The sequence below is a fragment of the Dipodomys merriami genome, unplaced genomic scaffold (genome assembly GCF_024711535.1).
Source record: "Dipodomys merriami isolate MVZ:Mamm:240054 unplaced genomic scaffold, mDipMer1.0.p SCAF_25, whole genome shotgun sequence".
In the NCBI taxonomy this organism is placed as follows: domain Eukaryota; kingdom Metazoa; phylum Chordata; class Mammalia; order Rodentia; family Heteromyidae; genus Dipodomys; species Dipodomys merriami.
In genome coordinates this window covers 21,585,081-21,606,399 of record NW_027203937.1, presented here as the reverse complement: position 1 = coordinate 21,606,399, position 21,319 = coordinate 21,585,081, and the positions used below count along the sequence as shown (strand labels likewise).

General features: G+C 38.6%; 1 protein-coding gene across 1 annotated transcript in view; it reads right to left on the bottom strand.

Moving 5' to 3' along the window:
- Positions 1–21,319, bottom strand: part of Syt9 (synaptotagmin 9) — a 149,439-nt gene that overhangs the window by 109,146 nt on the left and 18,974 nt on the right. Inside the window, exons 2-4 of the mRNA XM_070035394.1 lie at positions 17,597–17,681; positions 16,436–16,784; positions 7,937–8,483 (exon numbers count right to left, since the gene is read on the bottom strand). Coding sequence (XP_069891495.1) covers positions 7,937–8,483; positions 16,436–16,784; positions 17,597–17,681 — 981 coding nt within the window. The remainder of the gene's footprint in view (positions 1–7,936; positions 8,484–16,435; positions 16,785–17,596; positions 17,682–21,319) is intronic.

The window sequence follows — 21,319 nt, the reverse complement described above, 5'->3', positions numbered from 1 at the left end:
GCTAGGAATACAGATATGAGCCACTGGTGCCTGATATCCAGAGTTCTATTTATTGTAAGGCATACATATAATAAAGCATAGATTACTGTCCAGTTCATGTTAATACAAATGTTTTGAACCAACTTTAAACGATATAGTATAGTATTTCTAACAGTGGGGTGAATGCTTACAGAATTCCTCCAGCTAAAAATAATGGGTTATAGATTCCTACTTAACGTGCAGCAGAGCTGATGGGACAGAAAGTTTTCAGAGGCCCAAACAATAAGGATGAATGAATCTCCAGAGGTAAGTGAATTCTGAAGTTGTAGAGGTAAATGTGTTTAACACATTGTGGAAGAGTCCTGTATAAAACTGGAATCCTGAAGCCTGAATGTTTGTCTTTAAAAGACAAATACAACAAAAATTCTGCCTTGCACAAGTAGATATCATGGATGTGTGGCTTTCCTAGATTTGCTCCAAGAAAAAAAATGTCTCCCTGAAAGGTTTCTACGCATTAATATGAATCTTCACTTACATAGTTGGAGTCTATATTCACTCAGTCTCTTACTCAGAAACTCTGATATTCAAGATTTAAATTATTGAGAGTTCATCTAGGAATATAATGGGGAAAAATCAAATCACCTTTGAAGGAATACAATGTACACTGACACTTCGAAGTATCTCCTGACAGAATTTCAAGCTAGATAAACTCATAGTCACAAACACAAATACAGGAGTCAGCAAGGGTTAAAGAGTTAAAACGAATGAAGCCAGGTGCTGGTGCCTTATACCTGTAATCCTAGCTACTTAGGAGGCTGAGGTCTGAGAATTGTGGTACACATGTCAGTCCTAGCAGAAAAGTACATGATTTTATCTCTAATTAATGAACAAAATGTCCAACCGAGGTATAGTTCAATAGGTAAAACACTAACCATGAGAAAGAAAACATGAGCAAGAGCACAAGGTCCTGAGTTCAAGCTCTACTACTGACATACTTGCCTGTGCATGTGTACACATGCACTAAAAGTAAATGGAAACATCAAATAAAAGAATCAGCTATTGGAGTAATAAGGAACAGAATACAAAATTATGTGTGCAATGGTGAAATTCAATCATGTATGTACACATAAATATAAAGAAATAGAAAACTCAGGGCTCCTGAGGTTAAGCCCCAGGGAATATACATGTGTGCGTGAGTGCACACACACACACACACACACACACACACACACACACACACACACACAGAACTATCATAATTCACACATTTCTGATTATACAGAAATTCAGAATTTTAAGAATTACTGAGAGTTTTACATGGTTCTAACTATGGGACTATTTTAGGGGGATTAGGGAAAGGGATTCTGAAACAGAAAAATGAAAGTGAATAATTTCAAAATACATTGTAACTATAATTAGTATACATCTAGGATACTCTTAGTAGATGAGCAGAATAGCTCAACAGCTATGTACAAATGACCATATAAGGTGACACTAGGCAAAAATGAACTGCAAGATATAGACAGAAGAGGTTTTTCTTTGTTGTTGTTTTTAATGTACTATGGAATTCTTTTGTTTCTTTTGAATGTTATTCCCAGGATGGTATATCCCTTGTTGTCACTGTATTTGACTTTGGTACCCTGGTATTGTATATATGTTTATTTGAATTAGGGAAGGGAAGAGGAACAACAGAATGGTGAGACAAAGGACAAGGAGGTGGGGAACCAAGGCAACAGCAATATACACGTCAATATGTTGGAAATGGTCTGTACAACTTGAGGGTGGGGAGTGAGGGGTGAGAAAGTAGGAGGAAAATGAGGGAAGGGGTAACAAGTTTGACAAGAAATGTATTTATTACCTTACTTATGGAACTGTAATCCCTCTGTACATCACCTTGATAATAAAAAATAAAAAATACATTGCAACTATATAAGGAGATGGCATAAGGAATCTCAACAAAATCTGTGCATCAATAAGGGTTGGATGCTCAACCTCCCTAGCCATAAAAGAAATGCAAATCAAAACAACATTGAGATACCACCCCACCCCAGTTAGAATGGCTATAATCAAGAACTCTAATAACAACAGATGCTGGAGGGAATGTGGACAGAAGGGAACCTTACTTCATTGTTGGTGGGAGTGTAAACTTGTTCAACCACTTTGGAAAGCAGTATGGAGGTTCCTGAAAAGACTTCACATAGAGCTCCCCTATGACCCAGCAATCCCACTTTTGGGCATTTACCCAAATGTTTACAAACAAGACCACACTAAACTTACCAGCACAACTATGTTTATTGCAGCATTATTTACCATAGCTAAGATATGGAACCAACCCAGATGCCCCTCAGTAGATGAATGGATCAAGAAAATGTGGTATATATACACAATGGAATTCTATGCCTCCATCAGAAAGAATGACATTTCCCCATTTGTTAGGAAATGGAAATGCTTGGAAAAAATTATATTAAGTGAAGTAAGCCAAGCCCAAAGAAACATAGGTCCCATGGTTTCCCTTATTTGCAATATCTGGTATATGTATGAATCAAGCAGAAAAGGTCAGATAATGTGATGTTAAGAAAATGAACTCTTAGATATGTATTTAAATGTTTTTTTCTTTCATGCATTTGTTTCTAACGCATTTACAAGATTATTTCTTTGTTGCTTTGTATGTCCCTCCCCCACAGTATAACCCCTGCTTTCACTCTATTTGATGTCGGTATAATCTGTGGAGGAGATGGGGAAAAACAAGTCGTTTAAGGATACAGGTGGACCCATTGCAACTATGAAAAGTACAAGTTGTCATGTCGAAAACAAACTTTACAACTTTGGTGCGGGGGGGGGGGGCATTGGGTGGGGGGGGCGGGGGGGAGGCTGGGAAGGGATATGAAGGGTAAACAAAGGAGGAGGCTGCAATGCTTGATAAGAAATGTACTCATTATCTTGCCCATGTAATTGTAACCCCTCTGTACAGTATGTTCACAAAAAATTAAAATTAAAATTAAAAAAATAAACCATTACAATATCTGGCAAAAAAAATAAGGGTTGGGACAGCAGGAAAAGAGAATAAATAACTTAAAAAACTTTCCAGCTAGACTCTTGGTGTTATTGGTACCAGAGGAAGAGGATGGGGCTAATGGAGATGGTAACAATGACAAATTTCATGCAAATAGTTTATTTGTATGTATGAAAATAGAATAGTAGAACATGTATGAAAATAGACATTTTAAAGATAAGGGGCTGAGTTTGATCAGAATACATTGTATACATTTATGACAATGTCACAATAAAATATCTCTCATGTACATAATGTATGCTAAGAAAAAGTTTTAAAAAAGAATTACTGTTTTACAAAATTTCCAAGCAAGGTAAATTTAAGGAATTTCAACTATAAAAACTATATAAAACTATAAAAACTATATAAAACTAAAAAACAATATAAAAAGTATTACAATTTGAAATAATGGTAGTATTACTGAATGGTAATGGAAATAATAAAAATTTAGGTATCTAGCAACAAATCTAAGAAGAGACATGAGAGACATTTATGTAGAAAATTATAAAGATGATTGAAAAAGAAAGAAGAGCTAAATAAACAGAGAAGATACACTGAGGTTAAGATTAGAAAGCTTGACTCATGAGATAAGCCAAACCCATGCTATAGTCTATTTGTGGAGTATGGTCCTAAAATGATGATGGCAGTCATGGTAATGGTACATAAATGTAAAAAAGGGACTGTATAGGGAGGAAGCAGTGGGGGAAGGAAGAATAGGCAGATACTGAAGCTCAAAGGATATTACATACATATATATAATATATATTTATAGTATTTTTATGTCCAAAGTGTAACATTACATATGCCATCTATTATGTATTAAATATGTTGCACATTGTATATTATATCTTGCATATTTGCAATATTATACATGTAACACATTTATATTACATATGTAATATATATGGAGTAATGAAACTCACTAAGTGCCGCTTCATGATCAGAGAGAAGGAAGGCAAGGAACAGAAATATGGTTGAGGAGATGAATTTGTTCAGAGTAAACTGTGTACATTTGTGGTAATATCTCAATGAAATCCCTCATACTACAACTGCATTTTAATTTTTTAAAAATGATTCAATATCAAAAATATGTCAGATTTCTCTAAAGTACCCTAGAGACTTCATAAAAACATGCACACAGTCCAAGAATTTTTGTTTAACTTGACAATGCAATTCTAAAACTTATAAGGAAAACCAAGTGTCTGCAAAGACTAAACTGAAAAGTAGACTGGGTGATTTGCTCTTCCAATGTTAAGGACTATTCTAGAACAATAATAATTTGCAAACTGTGTCACTTGTAGAAATACTCAAATTGAACAATGGATAAAAAATAGTATCCAGGCAGATTTCATCTATATTGGACACAGTATGCACTACCAGTGACTGGGGAAATGAGACAAGAAATTGTTAATCCATTCAGAATAATAAAAATGGATATGTTATCTGAGTGTTTTTGACCCTTTCAAAATTCATATCATTTTTTATTGTGAAAATACCGTACAGAGGGGTTACAATTACATGGGCAAGGTAATGAGCACATTTCTTATCAAGCATTGTTGCTTGAAGCCTAATCCCCAGTGTGATGGTATTTGGAGAGGAAGGCTTTGGGTAGTAATTAGATTTGGATGAAGTTATGATTTGGGGACCCTATGATGGGATTCGTGTCTTTCCGAGAGGAGGAAGAAAGAGCAGAGCATGTTCTCATACCCTAGCTCCCATGAGAGGGAATGGTGAAAATGCAAGCCAGGAAGAGACCTCCACCAGGAACTGAATCTCCAAGCACTGTGATCTTGAACTTCCAGCATCCAGAACTGTGAGAAATGGGTGGTGTTTAAGCCATTTATATAATGTAGTCTGATATGATAGCATGAGCTGGCTGACAAACATGAGATGCCTATGTATTATATGAAACAAAAAACAATTCCACTCTGGAGATGAAAACTGTATTTGAGCTTAAATTTTTTTCTAGTGGAAGGATGGAATTATGGCTCAAAGTGGTAGAACATCTGCCTAGCAAATGCAAAGCAGAGTTCAACTGCAGTACCATTAAAAACAAACAACATTCTAGTAGAAAAATCATGAGAAATACTTACATGACATAAAGTGCGATCCCTTAAATAAGACATGAATGTGCTAATATACAGTAGAAAATGCTGATTGATTTTATACATTAAACATGAGAACCTATATTTACTGAAGGTCACTATAGACCTTCAAAGTCTGTCATAAAGACAGCTATATATGGAGTGATTTTTGTAGTACACATAAGCAACACAGGGAAGGTTTGCATCCAGTCTGTACAGAAAGCATAGATGAATCAATATGAAAAAGAAAACAATGGGAAGAAAGTGCTGAGTAGTATTTCACAAGAAAGAAAACATGAATGAGACCAATATTACATGAAAAGATGTTCAAACATGGCAACTAAGAAAATATCACTTCTATGCTATTTTCTACACATGTACACACATAACTATTAATCAGTGTAATAGGACCTATGTTTCTTTGGGCCTGGCTTACTTCACTTAATATAATTTTTTCCAAGTTTTTCCATTTCCTAACAAATGGGACAATGTCATTCTTTCTGATGGAGGCATAGAATTCCATTGTGTATATATACCACATTTTCTTGATCCATTCATCTACTGAGGGGCATCTGGGTTGGTTCCATATCTTAGCTATGGTAAATAATGCTGCAATAAACATAGTTGTGCTGGTAGCTTTAGTGTGGTCTTGTTTGTAAACATTTGGTACAAGAGTTGCTGAGAAACTGGAACATTAGGAATTGTCAAATTTTACTAGGAGCAGGATTAGTTTATGTAACCGAGAAAAGTTGGACATGTATATTCCTTTGCCTAACTGTGGATATGATCTAGGACATTAGCTATTCAAAACTGTTTTCTCTGGTAGCATTTAGAACCTTTACAAGGCAGGGGTGCCAAGGCAGAAGGTCTCCATAGCCTGCCACTCAATTCCTATCCCTTAGGAACCTGTTGAAGAGACATTTTCACCAGGGGTCAGCCTTATCCAGACTATTAGCATCTGTGTATGCAGTGTTGCTATCTGCACAAAACCTCTAGAGGGCAACTTGCAGCAGGATCTACATGGAGCTTTCTAATAACTTTTCCAGGTATTTTATGGCATCCATTTGTCAAAAAAAGATAAAAGGATGGCTCACTGGATGGTGAGACCTCCTAACCCCCTTCTCTACTACCCTGAGTTCAGACATAAGTCCAAGGCTCATCACAGCAGCTGACCATAATTCTGTTTTTATGTACAAGAGGACTTGGTAAATACCCTAGAAAGACCATTAATTCTTGGGCCACTCATACCTTAGAATAAGAAGCCTGTCTTTCTTGTTTTCTTAAAGTGTCTCAACTGCCCCCTAAATCTTCCAACTGGGACTTGGGAAACAATTCTTACTTCTTCCAACATCCACTTCTGGTTTACATATATCACAACCTTTAAAAAGTGAAGTCTGTTCCTTCTTCAGCATGCTGAACCACCTTAGCATTATCAGTAGCAATTCTCTTTAACTTTTCCAGCTTCTTCCTTTCCTTCCAACTATTACGATGGTGGCCAGTAGAACCTCATTCAACACTCTTCTTATCTGGATAGCAGGACAAAGTTGGAACTGGCATCATGTGGAACTGGCATATAGAGAGGTGCCCCTTAGAGTCACCAAACCATGGGTGAGTCCCCAGTTCATAGGATGAGAGAGTACTAGCTGGGGAATTTGGCCACTAGGCAGAGGTTGTATGTTGTCTTGCTAAACAGAATGAATCTTGAATTACATGGGGCCCAAATTCAAGCTGCATCGCTGTCTGAACTGAATAAATGTGGTGAACCCTTTGCAGGTATAAATGCAAAAATAGAGAAACAGGGCCATGCTGGCCTCAGGAAAACTTGAATTCATGATGATCTAACAAAGTTGTCTCAGGAAATTTGGCCATGTAAAAGAAATATCAGTTAGGGGGCTTAGAAGTATCAGTTACCTATGAAAGTCATTTTCCTTTCTGTTCTCAAGTGTCAATACAACTCAGCAGGAGAGTGACCGGTGATAATGAAGTAATCTCATTTCCTCTGTGATCTCATGTTTACATTTAAACATGGAACACCTCTGTCTTCTTTCCTAAACTCTTAAGTTGGATTTGGCCTCCTATAAATCAGTTTTGTCACGGCCTGCAGCTCCTTTTCAGAGTTACTTCTTTATAATTTCAAATTGTGAGTTTTGCATTTGAAACCATGGTACCAACTCTTCTCAATCACTTACACTCCCAGGGTCAAAGCTGAGGAGCTGCTCATGGAACTGGCATTGAGGCAACTTGAGAACAGAGAGTAGGACTTAGTGTTCTTAGAGTCAGGCAAGGTCTTGAAGTTGCAGAACACCAGTGAGTAGGATTGCCAGAACCCACCTAACATAAAACAGCCCAACAATGCTCTAAAGAAGAGGTAGAAACCAAAATGAGAATATGATTCCTTAATATATTTTTCATGGATTATTCTTGGCAATTTTGTTATTAATTTTTGGTCAGTCATCCATAGGACTTGAACTCTGGGCCTGGGTGCTGTCTCTGAGCTCTTCAGCTCAAGGTTAGCACTCTACCACTTGAGCCACAGCACCACTTCTGGCTTTATCTGTGTATGTGATACTGAGGAATCGAAACTGGGGCTTCATGCATGCTAGGCAAGCACTCTACCACTAGGACACATTCCCAGCCCCAATTCTTGGCAATTTCAAAATGAATATTGTTTTAAAAAATCTTGTCTGTGTAAAGGTACAAAGAGGTTCTAAAACAACAGCCCAAAGGATATTGGCATGAGTTTTATACTTGTTCCCTCAATAATCCGATTCTGTATTAACCAAGAAGCACCCATTCCCAAATGAAGAAATGCTGGACTCACATTGGTGACATACTCGATATCCTTCCAGAGGATGCACTCCCTGGGGAAATCGGCCAAGTCCAGGAAATGATCCACCACCACTTGGCCGATTAAGTCATGGCGAGAGAACCTGTCAAAGTCATATACGGAAAAGTGAAGCTTCCGAGCTTCAAGGTCATTGTAGGGAACTGGAAATAAAAATACTTCATCAAACACCGGGTTCAAGGTCTTTCTGTGAACTTTAGTCTGGTGTTTTGTTTTCCGATCAGGAAGTAAGTAGATCTTGACGTAAGGATCTGAAGTTCCAGAAAAATCCTTGGCGGGCAAATTGACAGCTTTGTGAATCTTTACTATGAGCTGTTCTAAGTCGCAGTCATATTTTAAAATGAAGTTCAGTTTCCCACACGCTTTGCTGTTATTCCTTCTCCCGTCATCATTATCCAAGGACCTCTGCTTATATAACTCTGGTTTAATTCTACCAATTCCAGTCAACTGCTCCTGTTTTTGAAGTTGCTGGATATTGAAGTCCGGGTTTGACAGGTTGAGTTGTCTTCGGATTGAATTATGCCTTGAATGAAGAGCAAGACAGAGCAAAGTTATAACCTCATTAGCTACGGGTCTTTCAGAAACGTGTGCCTGGAATGTAGGTAGACAGTTGTGTCCTGTTAAGAGCTTAGATCTATGGACTTTTTTTTTCCTTTTTGGCCTAAATTCAAAATGCTCATCAGTGTGAGTAAGCTGCTCCCTAAGGCTTGAAGCTCAAAATTGAGGCTTGGTATCAGGAAATGAACTGACTAACATGTGACCTTGGAGCTTGAAAGGTTTAATGCATTTTCCAAACTGCCTAATGTGCCATTAAAGAAGCTTATCTGGTTGGTGGAATGTAAAGATTCGTACAAGCTGCTTTAAAAATAAAAATTTTTCACTTTTGTAGATAATATCCTGAAATTGAAATAGTTAGGTAAGGGTTGTTGTTTTTTGTTTTGTTTTTTTTTTAAAGAAGAGTGCACCTCTCTCCAAATTACATTTCCTGTCATTGGCTTACAGCTTTATAAGGATGTGCATTTTTTTACACAGTTCAGATCAAATCATTTCATGACAAGAACACAGGTTTTGCTCCTGGGTAGAGGGATGTGACTGGGGTGGGGATAGCTGTGACAGGGGTGAGTGACAGCTCTGAGATTATGCTGCAGTTGTATCACGTGAATGATTGACAATCAAGGGCTTTCATTTCTGGAATAAACATCGATGACACAAGAACTAAAGAAGAGCTACTTAAAGGCAATGACAGTCGATTCAGTTAGAGAAGGTTGGATATTAATATTTGCAAATTAACTATTTGTTCTGAGAGTCTACTCTTTATAAGCTTACTGGCCTGGGTTAGATGTTTCTCTATAAATGTCTTTGAAATCTGTCTTATCTCTGTGTGTCCTTTCAAGGTGAAAGAAGTAATCATAGTCAAGGTTGCTTTTAAGGTTATTTCTGCTTTTCTTCATTTTTCTTACATTGTGCTATATGCGATCCCTCAGTAACTAATTAAAATAGCGTCTCTCATGGAAGGCTAAAAGCATCTGGGCTGTTACTGAGGGACGGGCAAATAGTTGGAGAGGGAGAGTCAACATTTGCATTTGTCTTCCTTTCCTTTCTTGAGAGTACCTTATGAAATAAAAGATGTAAAAGTGGATTAACAAACCTTAAGACATGTTGGAAATCCCTTTCCTTTGTCATCACAGATGTCAGCATACTGCACATTCCTCTCAGTCCTAAAATACCCTCCTAATCAGTAGTCACTCACACAGTATAACAGAACACTGTCAGAGTTGTCATTTGTTCTTGTCACACCCAACACAGACCATAGCACACAGACATATGCAAGGCATAAATATTCTGTATGGTCTAACACTTGCTGCTATAAAATGATTATTTCTCCCAGAAAAAGAATCATATAATCTTGAGGTTTCTGATTATTTTAGGGGGCAGGGAGACAGAAGATGCTGCTGAGTGACCACACTCGCTTTCCAGGGGGACACCACAGGCTATTGCCTTGTCTGGAAATGGAACAAGTGGGATGCTAGCGCCGAGCTTTTATCTGACTCTCTCTTGGCCTCTGAGCAGGAAGAACTGTTAGGGAGCAGCCAAGGCCAGAAGGTGATGGTACCAGTTCCATCCCCTTCTGGTACAGATTTTTTTTCTTTGAGACTGGATTTTTAAAAGGTCCATTTTTCAAGCTGGGCACTGAGAGTTCATACCTGTAATCCTAAATACCCAGGAAGTGGTGAAATAAGGATTGTGATTTGAAGCCAGCCCTAGCAGAAATGATTGGGAGATTCTTCTCTCCAATTAACCAGCAAAAAAACAAAAAAAGCCAACGTAAAGGTGTGGAACAGCTGTAGGGATATCTACCAGGGGCTACTACGGACCATTTTGGGTGCTAGTTAGTGAGTGATACTGTCTACAAAGTAAAAGGCACCCTTAAAAGGCCATGAGGCTCCTTCTTGGGGAGGGAGTCACTGTGGTCACTTTGCTCTGAGGAGGCTGCTGAGCAGACTCTGTGTATACCAGATAACAATGTTTCTTACTATGGCTTTGGATTCACTATATCACAGCAACATTCTGCCTTCACCCTTCTATGTGCAACTAAGCCTACCACGTAAATTTTAATTTCAATTTATAATATATAGATTTGGCTACTTAGCAATAGAACATATTCTGTTGTACTGTATGTATTTACTTAGATGTAAAATTCAGAGAAATTGGTACTCCATGTTCAGTTCTTCCTAACATGACTGTCGGTGGGGTACAGTGGGTGAGTTGAACAGGGCCATCATGCTTTAAAGGTAAAAACAAAATCTCATTCCCTGAGAACTCAACTATATAGAACCCCCACTGCAATGTCTAATATAGTCAAAGATTCTTCTCAAAAATCAATCACAAACAGGAACACTATTATCTATCAAGTGTTTTTTTTTTTTTACATGTGTGTTCCATTCAGGCCTTTTCTCCCCATTCAGAGTGGAAAACAGTTGACACTCACTGTAATGTAGTTCCTTAAAACAGATTATAACCAGGCATGACAGGTTCTTGTGGCCTGGGGCTCCTTTTAGGAGCCAGTAAGTTTATAGTAAAGTTGAGGGGCATAGACTAGAAGAGTTCAGAGTGGCCAGAGAACCAAAGTAACTCATACCTTCCCTGCATAATTGCTAGCACTCTAGGGGTTGAGAAATAAGAGCACAGAGCAGGAAGGTTGCCCTAGGGACATGAAGGGGAAGATGAGATGGCAGAAATGGAAAATCAATATTCCATAGCTTTCATAGGCTACTGAAACAGAGGTAGGATGATAAAAGCAAGTCCAAAGTAAGAATAAGAAAAACCATAAAACAGAGATTGGAATGGATCTCCCCCGCCCCACTCCAGGTGAGGTGGCTCTTGTAGTATGTATTAGGTTCTCCGGAATATCACTGAGTAACATCGCTTATGACATTGAATGAGTGTGGTAAAGAGGAATCATTTTGTGAAGCACTGTGGAATCCTCTGTTCTTAATGTATATGATGAACAACAAGAGAAAAACACACCACCAAAAATGGTTACAAAGCGGGGAGAAAAGTCAAGAGGTTGTCTTCCTTGAAAATAAGCCACACCCAAACACAGTCTCAGAGAAGCTGGCTCTGAGGTTGGGACTCTCTATTTCTTCTACCTCCTGTTTTTCTCTCAGGGCCATCAGATGGCATTGAAAAGACAAGAAAAAGATCTTCAAGATGAATTAGGTCTTCTAGACCTGAGCTCGAATGGTAGTAGCAATTAGGCTACTCCAGAAAGCACTGAGTTCAAAGATAATTAAAACTTTTGTAAATTTCCTACAGTAAATTCAAACACACCTGAATGAATCTGAATCTTATGCTAAGCTGCAGCCATAGCTCAGGAAGGAGCAGAAGCCCAAAGGCCAGGGGGCTTTTACATTGGTGTATTCTTTCTAGATTAATATTTTAAGAAATGATTTCAGTACTTCAAAATGTGTGATTGGTACTCTTCTTTGGGGACTTAAATGGGAGAGATTATGTTGAAAATTATCTGTACAATTTGGGGGGGGATGGAGAAATAGGCAAAGTGGGAGAAAAATGAGGGAGGGGGTAACGGGTTCAACAAGAAATGTACTCACTACCTTACTTATGTAACCATACCCCTTAAGGTCTATTACCTTGACAATAAAATTAAACTTGAAATAAAAAGGAGAGATATATTTTCTTCCTTCCTTTCTTCCACCCTAGTCTGGACTCTCACTGCTAAAAAGCACTGTGGATATATTTTCTGATCATTAAATCCCAGTAGAGAAAATATTCAGTTACATATAATTTCAGGACCTTGTGAGAGTTAAGATAGGTCTAGGTAGCCTCCATTTTGAAATGGTCAGTTTTTTAAAATCTGAAGAGATAACAATAAGAGTGATTCAAATTTTATTTTGTTCCCAACACAAAAATAGAGCTTAATAGAAATTCAAACATTGAGTATGTATTGCTTATTGGATTTGTGGCTAATAAAGGGATCCAGTGTAAGGATTATCTGATTCCTTGAATCCTATCAGCGTATTGTTGTGACTCTATTGGTTGCTCTACTCAAAGATAAGGTCAAAAGTCTGAACCAGAAAGAGCCTCTTGACTAATGTCAAACCGGAGATAAATGGCTTTCTACTAGCCTCACACCATTGTGGGCCTTATTTAGTTTGTACTTTTGGCCTTTTGCCATTTATGTCAGCAGAACCTGAGAAAGGTGGCCTCTAGTGATGGATACATTCTGTCATTTATTTGTGGAGGGAAAAAAGTCTACTATGTGCCTGGGGCTGTCCTAGGGGCTGGACACAGGGAAGGAAACAAATCAGACCTGGTCTCTGAGCTCATGGAACTCAACGTCCAAAGGGAAGTCCCAGACAATAAACAAGTAATCACTTATAAACAGAAGTCCAGGCAGCAAAGGGGGAAGGCAAAGCAACCTGAGAATTGTGAGTGGAGGACAGAACATATCCTTCAGGTGGGGTGTAAGAAAGACATTCAGGAGCAGAGTCATTTAAGCTAGGACATTAGAGTTATAATGCAGCCAGTAAAGCAAGGATAAAGGAAATATATTCCTGGCTCAGGAAACAATGTGTGTATAGGTCTCTAGGCAGAACACTTTTGGAGACTACAGGAACCAAGAGAGAAGGAAGTACACAGCTGGAATACACAGCCTTTCTTCAGGTAAAGCCTCCTACTGAGTCTAGGTGAACATGAACTCTGGGTTATATGACTTGGGTTATATGACATAATGGCCCTGGTAGGAGTTGAGGCTGTGCCAGTATGAGGCAGTTTGTAGGGTAGCCAGTCAAAATTTCATAGCATCAAAGTGTTACAAAGGAAATTTGAAAGTATTTAAAATAATCATCATGGGACAAGCATCAGGAAATGAAGGAGAAGGCCTTCAAGGTTTCTTCTACTTTGGGGATCTAGGGACTTTGTATATTTGCAGTTGAGACCTTTATTAGAAAATTCTAGTATTGAAAATTCTGAGAAAATGAAGACATTCGCAATCCCAACATATAAGGTCATTAATACAGAAGGGATTTCATCTAAGCTGAAAAGAATTAACAGGAAATTTGGATGGTTTTAATAGCAATTGAGCTAACTAAACACAAAGTCTTAATGTATTTGATCTTGGGGAAAAAAAAAACAAAGTCATTCTGACCAGGAACATTCTTAGAAGATAAAACAAAACTCATCTTCAGGATCTTCATATAGCACTGGTATGAGCTGATTGTTTCCAATCTGAAGAGCCAGGTGGGTTAGAGATTTCTGATGGAGAGCTATGACAGAAGCTATAACAACCTAGGTGAGATATCAGGTGCCCTGAAATGGAAGACTAAGTTTTAAGAGAACTCAGCCAAGGAGATGTTATGGGAATGCTGTGACAAGTGAGCACTGCTTCAAAGATCCTGGGCTGAGAGAATGATGTGCATGGAGGTCTCTGGGTAGGAAAAGGTACAGGTACTGAAGGAACCAGGAGGGAGGATGGTGGAATGCAGAATATTCTAGCTTTCTTTTGGAAAGAAAGAAAATGGCAATAGTAACAAAGCGAAGGACACAATGAAGAAGAAAGCAGGAGATACATTAGCTCTAGAAGAGCAAACTTTTGGGACCATCTCAGCAAAGTATAACTTCTCCCTTCCTAAGTATGTTACTTAAAAATAGAGTGTTAAAAATGTTTCAGAGTTTGAAGGAAATATCTTTCAGTTTTCCATTTTGTCAGTAAGAATATATATATATATATATACACATATATATACATGTATATATACACATGTATATATATAATATATATAAATATATTTATATATATGGACTGGGTGGGTGGGAAGGGATGGGACAGAATGTCGAAAGGGGTGACATTGATCAAGACACTGTATGCATAAACTGCTTTGTTAAATGGAAACTCCTTTGTACAACTCCTTAAAGGTAATTTTTTAAAAAGAATGTTTGTGTTTGAGTGAATGTATGTGCTTATGGTACAACAATATTGCTAAAGAATTAGAGGACCATGCATTACTAGATAGGGATATATACTTACAGTCAGAACACATAAAACTAGGTCAGTGGTAATTTGGGTATGAATGTTTTAAATGTGTAATGATGCGAATTGTTAATACTAGGTCAAATGTAGCTGCAAAGACTTTAGTTTTCTCATGGCAGTTTTGCTATTACAAAGTCTAATTTTCACCATCAGAAAAAAATACTTTAATTGCATGTCTTCAAAACTAAAATAATCTGAATGTAAAATGCATTTTTACAGGGATAATTCCTTTGCTCTCTTTTTCCCCCCTTTCTACACAATTTCCATAGATCAGTGGTAAGGGTAACAGTGTTTTTCTCTTCTAAGCAGTTTATATTTATATTCTTTTCTAGAATAGTGTGGTAATTACAGTGATATTACAGGTATCAGTTCATTAGAATTATATGATAGAATGCTCAGATCAAATCTAATAAAAGCAGTTTTATTACACTGTATTAGAGGAATTCAGACAAGTAAAACCATATGCAGAGCAGAACTGGAACACAATTTCAATGGGGACTCCATCTTCAGGTCTTTTAACAAAAGGGCTTTGTTATTATGAGTCTACATCATGCATGAACTCCATAACAGTGCTGAACAGAACTCTAGCTATTTATAAGTCTTAAATCTGAAATCCTAGTGATAAAAATCTGAGAATTTCTTCTAAATCAAATGGCAAACAACCATTTCCTGACAGAGGAATATTTTAGGTTTAGCTCTTTGATTCAGAATTGGAAATGATGCTAAAATAGGTTTCTGAAAAAATTAAACTATCAACTGTCATATTTCATCCCACTTAATGTGAATGAGTAGGGCCGCTAGGATAAACCTGATTATCATAAAAAAGGGTAAAAATCTTATTTCTGTTTCTAGAGAATAAAAGATTTTGAAAAAAATGCCCTCCTCCAAACCATGTTCATATTTTCTTAAAAGAAAACAGTACAGTGCTATTCCTCTGGCTATCAGTCAAGCAAATATCTTCATTTTAATAAAAGTTGCTTCCTGTGTTACTTTTCAAAAAAATCTTACTAAAAGCCTCTCTTAATATCCAGTGATTTTGATCTGGATGTTTAGCTTCCAATTCATCATTTTATAATGTCTGAGTCTTGGGACAGGCCTGTCCTCAATCACAATTGTAATGAAAACATTAACATGGAAAGCAAAATGGCAGCACTTAATAGGTGCAGACCTCTGTAAGTGTCATCACTTCCTTCACAAAGCCACCTAAAAGTTGGTATGTTTACTATTCCTATTTGACTAAAAGAGAAATGGATACATACAGAGGGTTTGTAATTTGTTCTACGTCACACACATATGTAAAGCCAGATTATTAACTCCCCAAGGTCCATGGTTTAAGTCACTAAACTTCTATCTTACTTAATAACAAATGATAGAAAAAGAGTGACCTTAGGCGATATACTCTGTAGATCTTACAAAGGCTCATGATGGACAAAGATCTCCAGTTATATCATGGAGTCAGAAGAGAGCCTATTAGGGACTGTTAAGCTAGGTCAGAGACATAGTAAGTAAATTCTACAGCATTAGGAGGACATCAAGGAATGGTGTCTGAGACCTCAGATCTTGGGTTCATACTCTGACCTGAGTGATTAATATGTGTCTTTGTTTCTTAATCTACCTGTTTCTTCTATTATAAAAGGAAAATAATAATATCCATCTCAAAGTTGGACGCTCTAATCAAATAATAAATATAAAGTTATGTATATCATACTTGACACCTGGTCAGTCTTCTCAATGTTAGATAATACTTTTATGGACTCTGTGGAGTCTAAGCAGAGCTCAGGAACTCATTTCATCACAGGAAGCAAAGGTTTCTGAATGGACACATAAAGGGTGTAGGTTCCTTGGATAATCAATACCACCACTGCCAAGAAACAGGGATGGGTGGGCCTTGTCTTACATTCAGAAAGTAAAGAGATATTACTGACCGAGCCGACGATGTTGGCTCTGTGACTTGGCGCTGCACCCGGACGCCATGGGCACAATTCTCCTGGACTCCCGGCTGAGTGGAGAGGGGAATGTCAGGGGAGGTGTGGCTGATCTTCATGGAGGAGTCAGGGCAGGGCGTGGGTGAGTCTAGGAAGTCCTCACTGTTCTCCTGTTCATTGGTCTCTGTGTCTGTGCAGTTTAGAGGCTCCTGGTTGTCTTTGCTACCAGAGAACAAGCCTCGTTCTCGCCATGGAACCCAGCAGAGTTTCCAAGACACGAAGAGAGATACGCCAAAGAGGGCGAGACCACAGGCAGTGACTATGAGGGTTAGCAGGCTCACTGAGATATCTGCAAAGAAGCAAAGATAAAGGTCAGTGTGGTGGGGCCCGCCCCACCTGCTCCAACCTGCCCATTGCACAGTGTGGGGAGAATCACCATCTCATCCAGTCAGCCCCAAGGAGCTGACTGGAAGGCCAGGTTAGGAATGTTGCCAGATCACCTGATTCTATAGCAGTGACAATGAAGATTAAGACAGAAACCAGAGGATTGGTGAACAAAAGTACAGAAGACATAATACCACCTACAGGTAGCCTATGATGAACAGCAAAACAAATGGGTATGGTTTTGGTAAACTAGGAATCTTTGCAAGTCTAATCACACAGATAACACAAATCATTAGTATTTTCTGAGCAGAGACGTTTCAAGTACTGAAAAATTACAGATAAAGTTATGCTATACATAACTTTAAACTTGGTCTCTTAAAGAGCCTTTACTCTGCTCGAGAATAAAGCTAGAGAGGCCAAGGCATCAATCTGAACTCAGTCCTGCTGCTACTAACGTACATCCATACCTCTGCTTACTGGGCTTTCCTACACCCAGGATCCCCAGGCACATTCCCCAGGTTTTGCCTCTATGTTCCACCATTAGTATTTTCATTGTTCCCACCAAAGCTTTGTGACTGTCTACTATGTGTCAGATAGTGTATGAGACTTTAGAGACATGTTGACAAGCAAGATAGAATTCAGAGTTACTCTAGACCATGCAAAACTAGTTCTTTAATCCTCACCATTTGAACTATCCACAGGAATGCTAACATTCTAGGATCTGTGGCAAGGTGCATTTCTGTTGGAGCATATAGGCCACTCCTGTAAGTTACTCACCTACTGAGTCAAGCTGACCAACTACCATCCATATGCTTTCCAATGTAACTGAAAATCCTTTGATCATTGTTATGAAATAATAACGCTGTTCACGAAGAAATTCTCGTGAACCAAGAATGGTGGTGTATGCCTGACTCCCAGCTACTTAGGAGGCAGATCATGATGACTTTGAGGCAAAGATAGCAAGACCCTATTTCAAAAACAAAACATAAGCTGGAGTTGTCATTCGAATGGCAAAGCATTTGTCTAATACATACAAGGCCTTTAGCTTAATCCCCAGTACAAAAAAAAAAATCCACTAAAAATTGTTCCTGAAAGAAAGCCAACTGTCAGGTTGGTAATGGATCTACTAGATGTGTCTTACTCTTCCTAATTAATCTTTGCCATTGTGGTGAAACAAAATTACATCTCATTTGGAAAACAATGGGGTTTCAGTTTCAGTGTAGGTGACTGAGCTTGAATCTCTGTGCCTTTTGCTTTTGTAAATCCCACAGAAATGATTAAGAAATGGAAAATAGACAGGGTATTGCCAATCTATCACTAAATCAGTCACTTGAAGGAATTTCTGGAATGGCTTTAGGAAAAGCCCATCAATGATGAACTAAGAAAAAGACATTGAGGGCTGGGAAGGTGGCTCAGTGGTTAGAGCGCTTTCCTTGCATGCCTGAGGCCCTGGGTTTGATTCCTCAGCACCACATAAACAAAAAGAAAAAAGCCAGAAGTGGCGCTGTGGCTCAAGTGGTAGAGCACTAGCCTTGAGCTGAAGAGCTGAGGGACAGCGCCCAGGCCCAGAGTTCAGGCCCCACGACTGGACACCCCCCCCCAAAAAAAAAGAAAAGAAAAAGACATTGAGCAAACATTAAAATTCCCAGGTGTGGGGACAGGGGACAGAATATAGAGTAGGTATAAATAAAACAAAAGTTCCTAGAATCCACACTGCCTGGGGTCCCAACATGGGTAGGGAGAATATGGTATTATCTCAGGCTCCATTTGGCTCTGACAGTTATCATGGTGAAGTGGAAACTTATTGATTCAGACTTCTAGGACAGTTGTTAGGGCTGGGGGCACAGGAATCCCTGCCCCAGTGAGTCTAGCTGCCATAACAAACATCAGTCTCCCCACCTAAAATAGACTCTAAACACAAATCAGGCTCCACACCACAGTAAAATCTCATAATGCTTTATGTAATCCAAATGGAAGCTAACTCCTTCTTTTCAATCTGTTCATTATTACAGTTTTTTTTTCTGACACATATATTGCTTAAGAACTACATGCAGCTGGTAATACTTGGACTCTTAGCTACTAGGAAGCTGAGATCTGAGGATCATGGTTGGTAGCCAGCCCAGGAAGACAAATCTGAGCCTCTTATCTCTAATCAACCACTAAAAAACAGAAGTGAAGCTGTGACTCAAGTGGTAGAGCACCAGCCTTGAGTGAAAAACTAAGGGACAGTGCTTAGGCCCTGAATTCAAGCCCCAAAGCTGGCAAGCACACACACATAAAAAGCATGTAAAGATTGAGGGAGGGGTGTGCCAGGTAGCAGTGGGTTTAGAAATGTGAGATGATAACTCTATCATCATTCATTAACTTTTTGTTCTCCCCTGCCACAGCATTCCCCTCCAAGGGACCTGCATAAAATCCCAGTCCCCTGATGCTGGTCCTGGATGGATGGCTTTTTCCAGCCAATAAGCTGATACAGCCTATCCTCCCTCAGGATTAGAGAATTTTTGAACCCTGAGATTGTTCATGAGAACAAGGGCTCTCTCATCTTGAACTAAGCTAAACTTCTAGAGAGTGACCATAAAAAGACACACACATTCCCAAAGTCTAGAATGAGTAATAAACAAACCTGACCCATAACCTAGAGCAACACTGCAAGTGATGTACAAATCCATGAACCAAACCTAAATATTTGGTGTCACTGAGTCATTGCAGCAAAAAAAAAAACAACAACAACATGATTAATCTATACAATTATATAAATTACTGTCAAGGCTGGAATGTTTTTCAGATAGAACAGGGGTTATATTAATAACTACAAGGAGGTAAGAGAATTAACCCAGATGTCCATAGTAAACTAGGGCAGAGGATCAGCCTGGACATAAGAATCCCCCAATATGAGCTCTGAAATCATCAACTCACTACAAGATGACCTTTTGAGGAATGAGCTTGTCATATAAAACCATGACAAGTACCTTGAAGCCTTGGTTGATTTTTGATACTGGCCATAGGACCCCTAATCCAGTTCAAGCACCACTCCAGCTTATTAAGTGACCTCTAACTCAGATATTCAGAGCACAGTGTGTTCACCAGTCCAGTCAGGAAGAACTGTGAGAGCAGGGGTCTTGCCTATCTCCATACTGAAGGCCAAGCATCTCAAAGTATACCTAGCACATAGTAGGCATTCAGCAAATGATGACGAGAAGCCTTGTAGCTACCTGGTATGACAACTATGAATTATAGCTGGGAAGGTTGTAGCCTGTAAACTCAGAGAAGGCGACTGCTAATCACAAGCATAGTTTTGTAGATTTCTGTGTATGTAGACATTACAAATAAGTATATGTCAAGAGTAGATTTTTTTTCTTCTTCCCATGAAGAAACCTTGTGAGTTAGCAGTGCACCAGGGAAAAGTCTGCCAGGAGAAAGCAATGATGGCCTATCTGCCTCACCAATCACTAAGTGTAACCATTTGGATTTCTGTTATAAATAGCCCAATGTATACCCTAGATACATTTTCCTTTTTTTTCTCATTTGGTCATTAAAAGGTAGAAGTCATTATGGTCATACTCCTATTCTCAGACACATAATCTCAGCAAAAGCAGAGAAGAAGTCAGCTGAAATCACCTGCATTAGATATATTGCTACAAGCTACAGTTAGTGTCTGGAAGACAAAATGAAGGTGTCCTAAAAATGTAATTAGAGGGGCTGGGAATGTGGCTTAATGGTAGAGTGCTTGCCTTGCATGCACGACACCCTAGGTTCAATTCTTCAGTACCACATAAACAGAAAAAGCTGGAAGTGGTGCTGTGGCTCAAGTGGTAGAGTGCTAGCCCTGAGCACAGAGAAGCTCAGGGACAGCACCCAGGCCCTGAGTTCAAGCCCCAGGACTGGCAAAAAGAAATGTAATTGGAAATTAAAATATGGAAATGAAAGGAATAATCTGATTAAAGAACTGTATATGCATGTGTGAAATACCAATATGAAAGGAATGTAAATTAGTCCTGTCTGGTTTTGGGGTACTAGTAGGAGGGAGGAAGGTGAACAGAGAGGGTGAATGAGAGTAAATATGACCAAAAGACTGTGTGTACAAATGTGAAAACAGAACAAGAAAGTTTACTGAGATTAATCTGACAGAGTTGAGAGAGGGAGGAGGGAGCATAATAGAGAGCAAGAAACTAATCAAGTGTATTGCATGCATATATGGACATGTCAAGATGTAATCCCCTTGTATGGCTAATTGATGCTAGTAAAAGCTGTAATAAAAAGAAAAATCAAAGTATAGCTTATGTAAAGGAAGAGAAGTTACGTTTGAAATTAGGTGGCAGGTACATGGTCATTAATTTTATTATTCATCTTTAAATGATGTGCACTTACTGGATATACTCTGGCATTTATGGCATATTTTGCAGTAACATTTGAGAAACATGACAAAAGGGGTAATTTTTCTACAGAATAGTAATTACACAATCGGTCCTTGTGTCCAAAGGATCAAGGGGGAGTAGC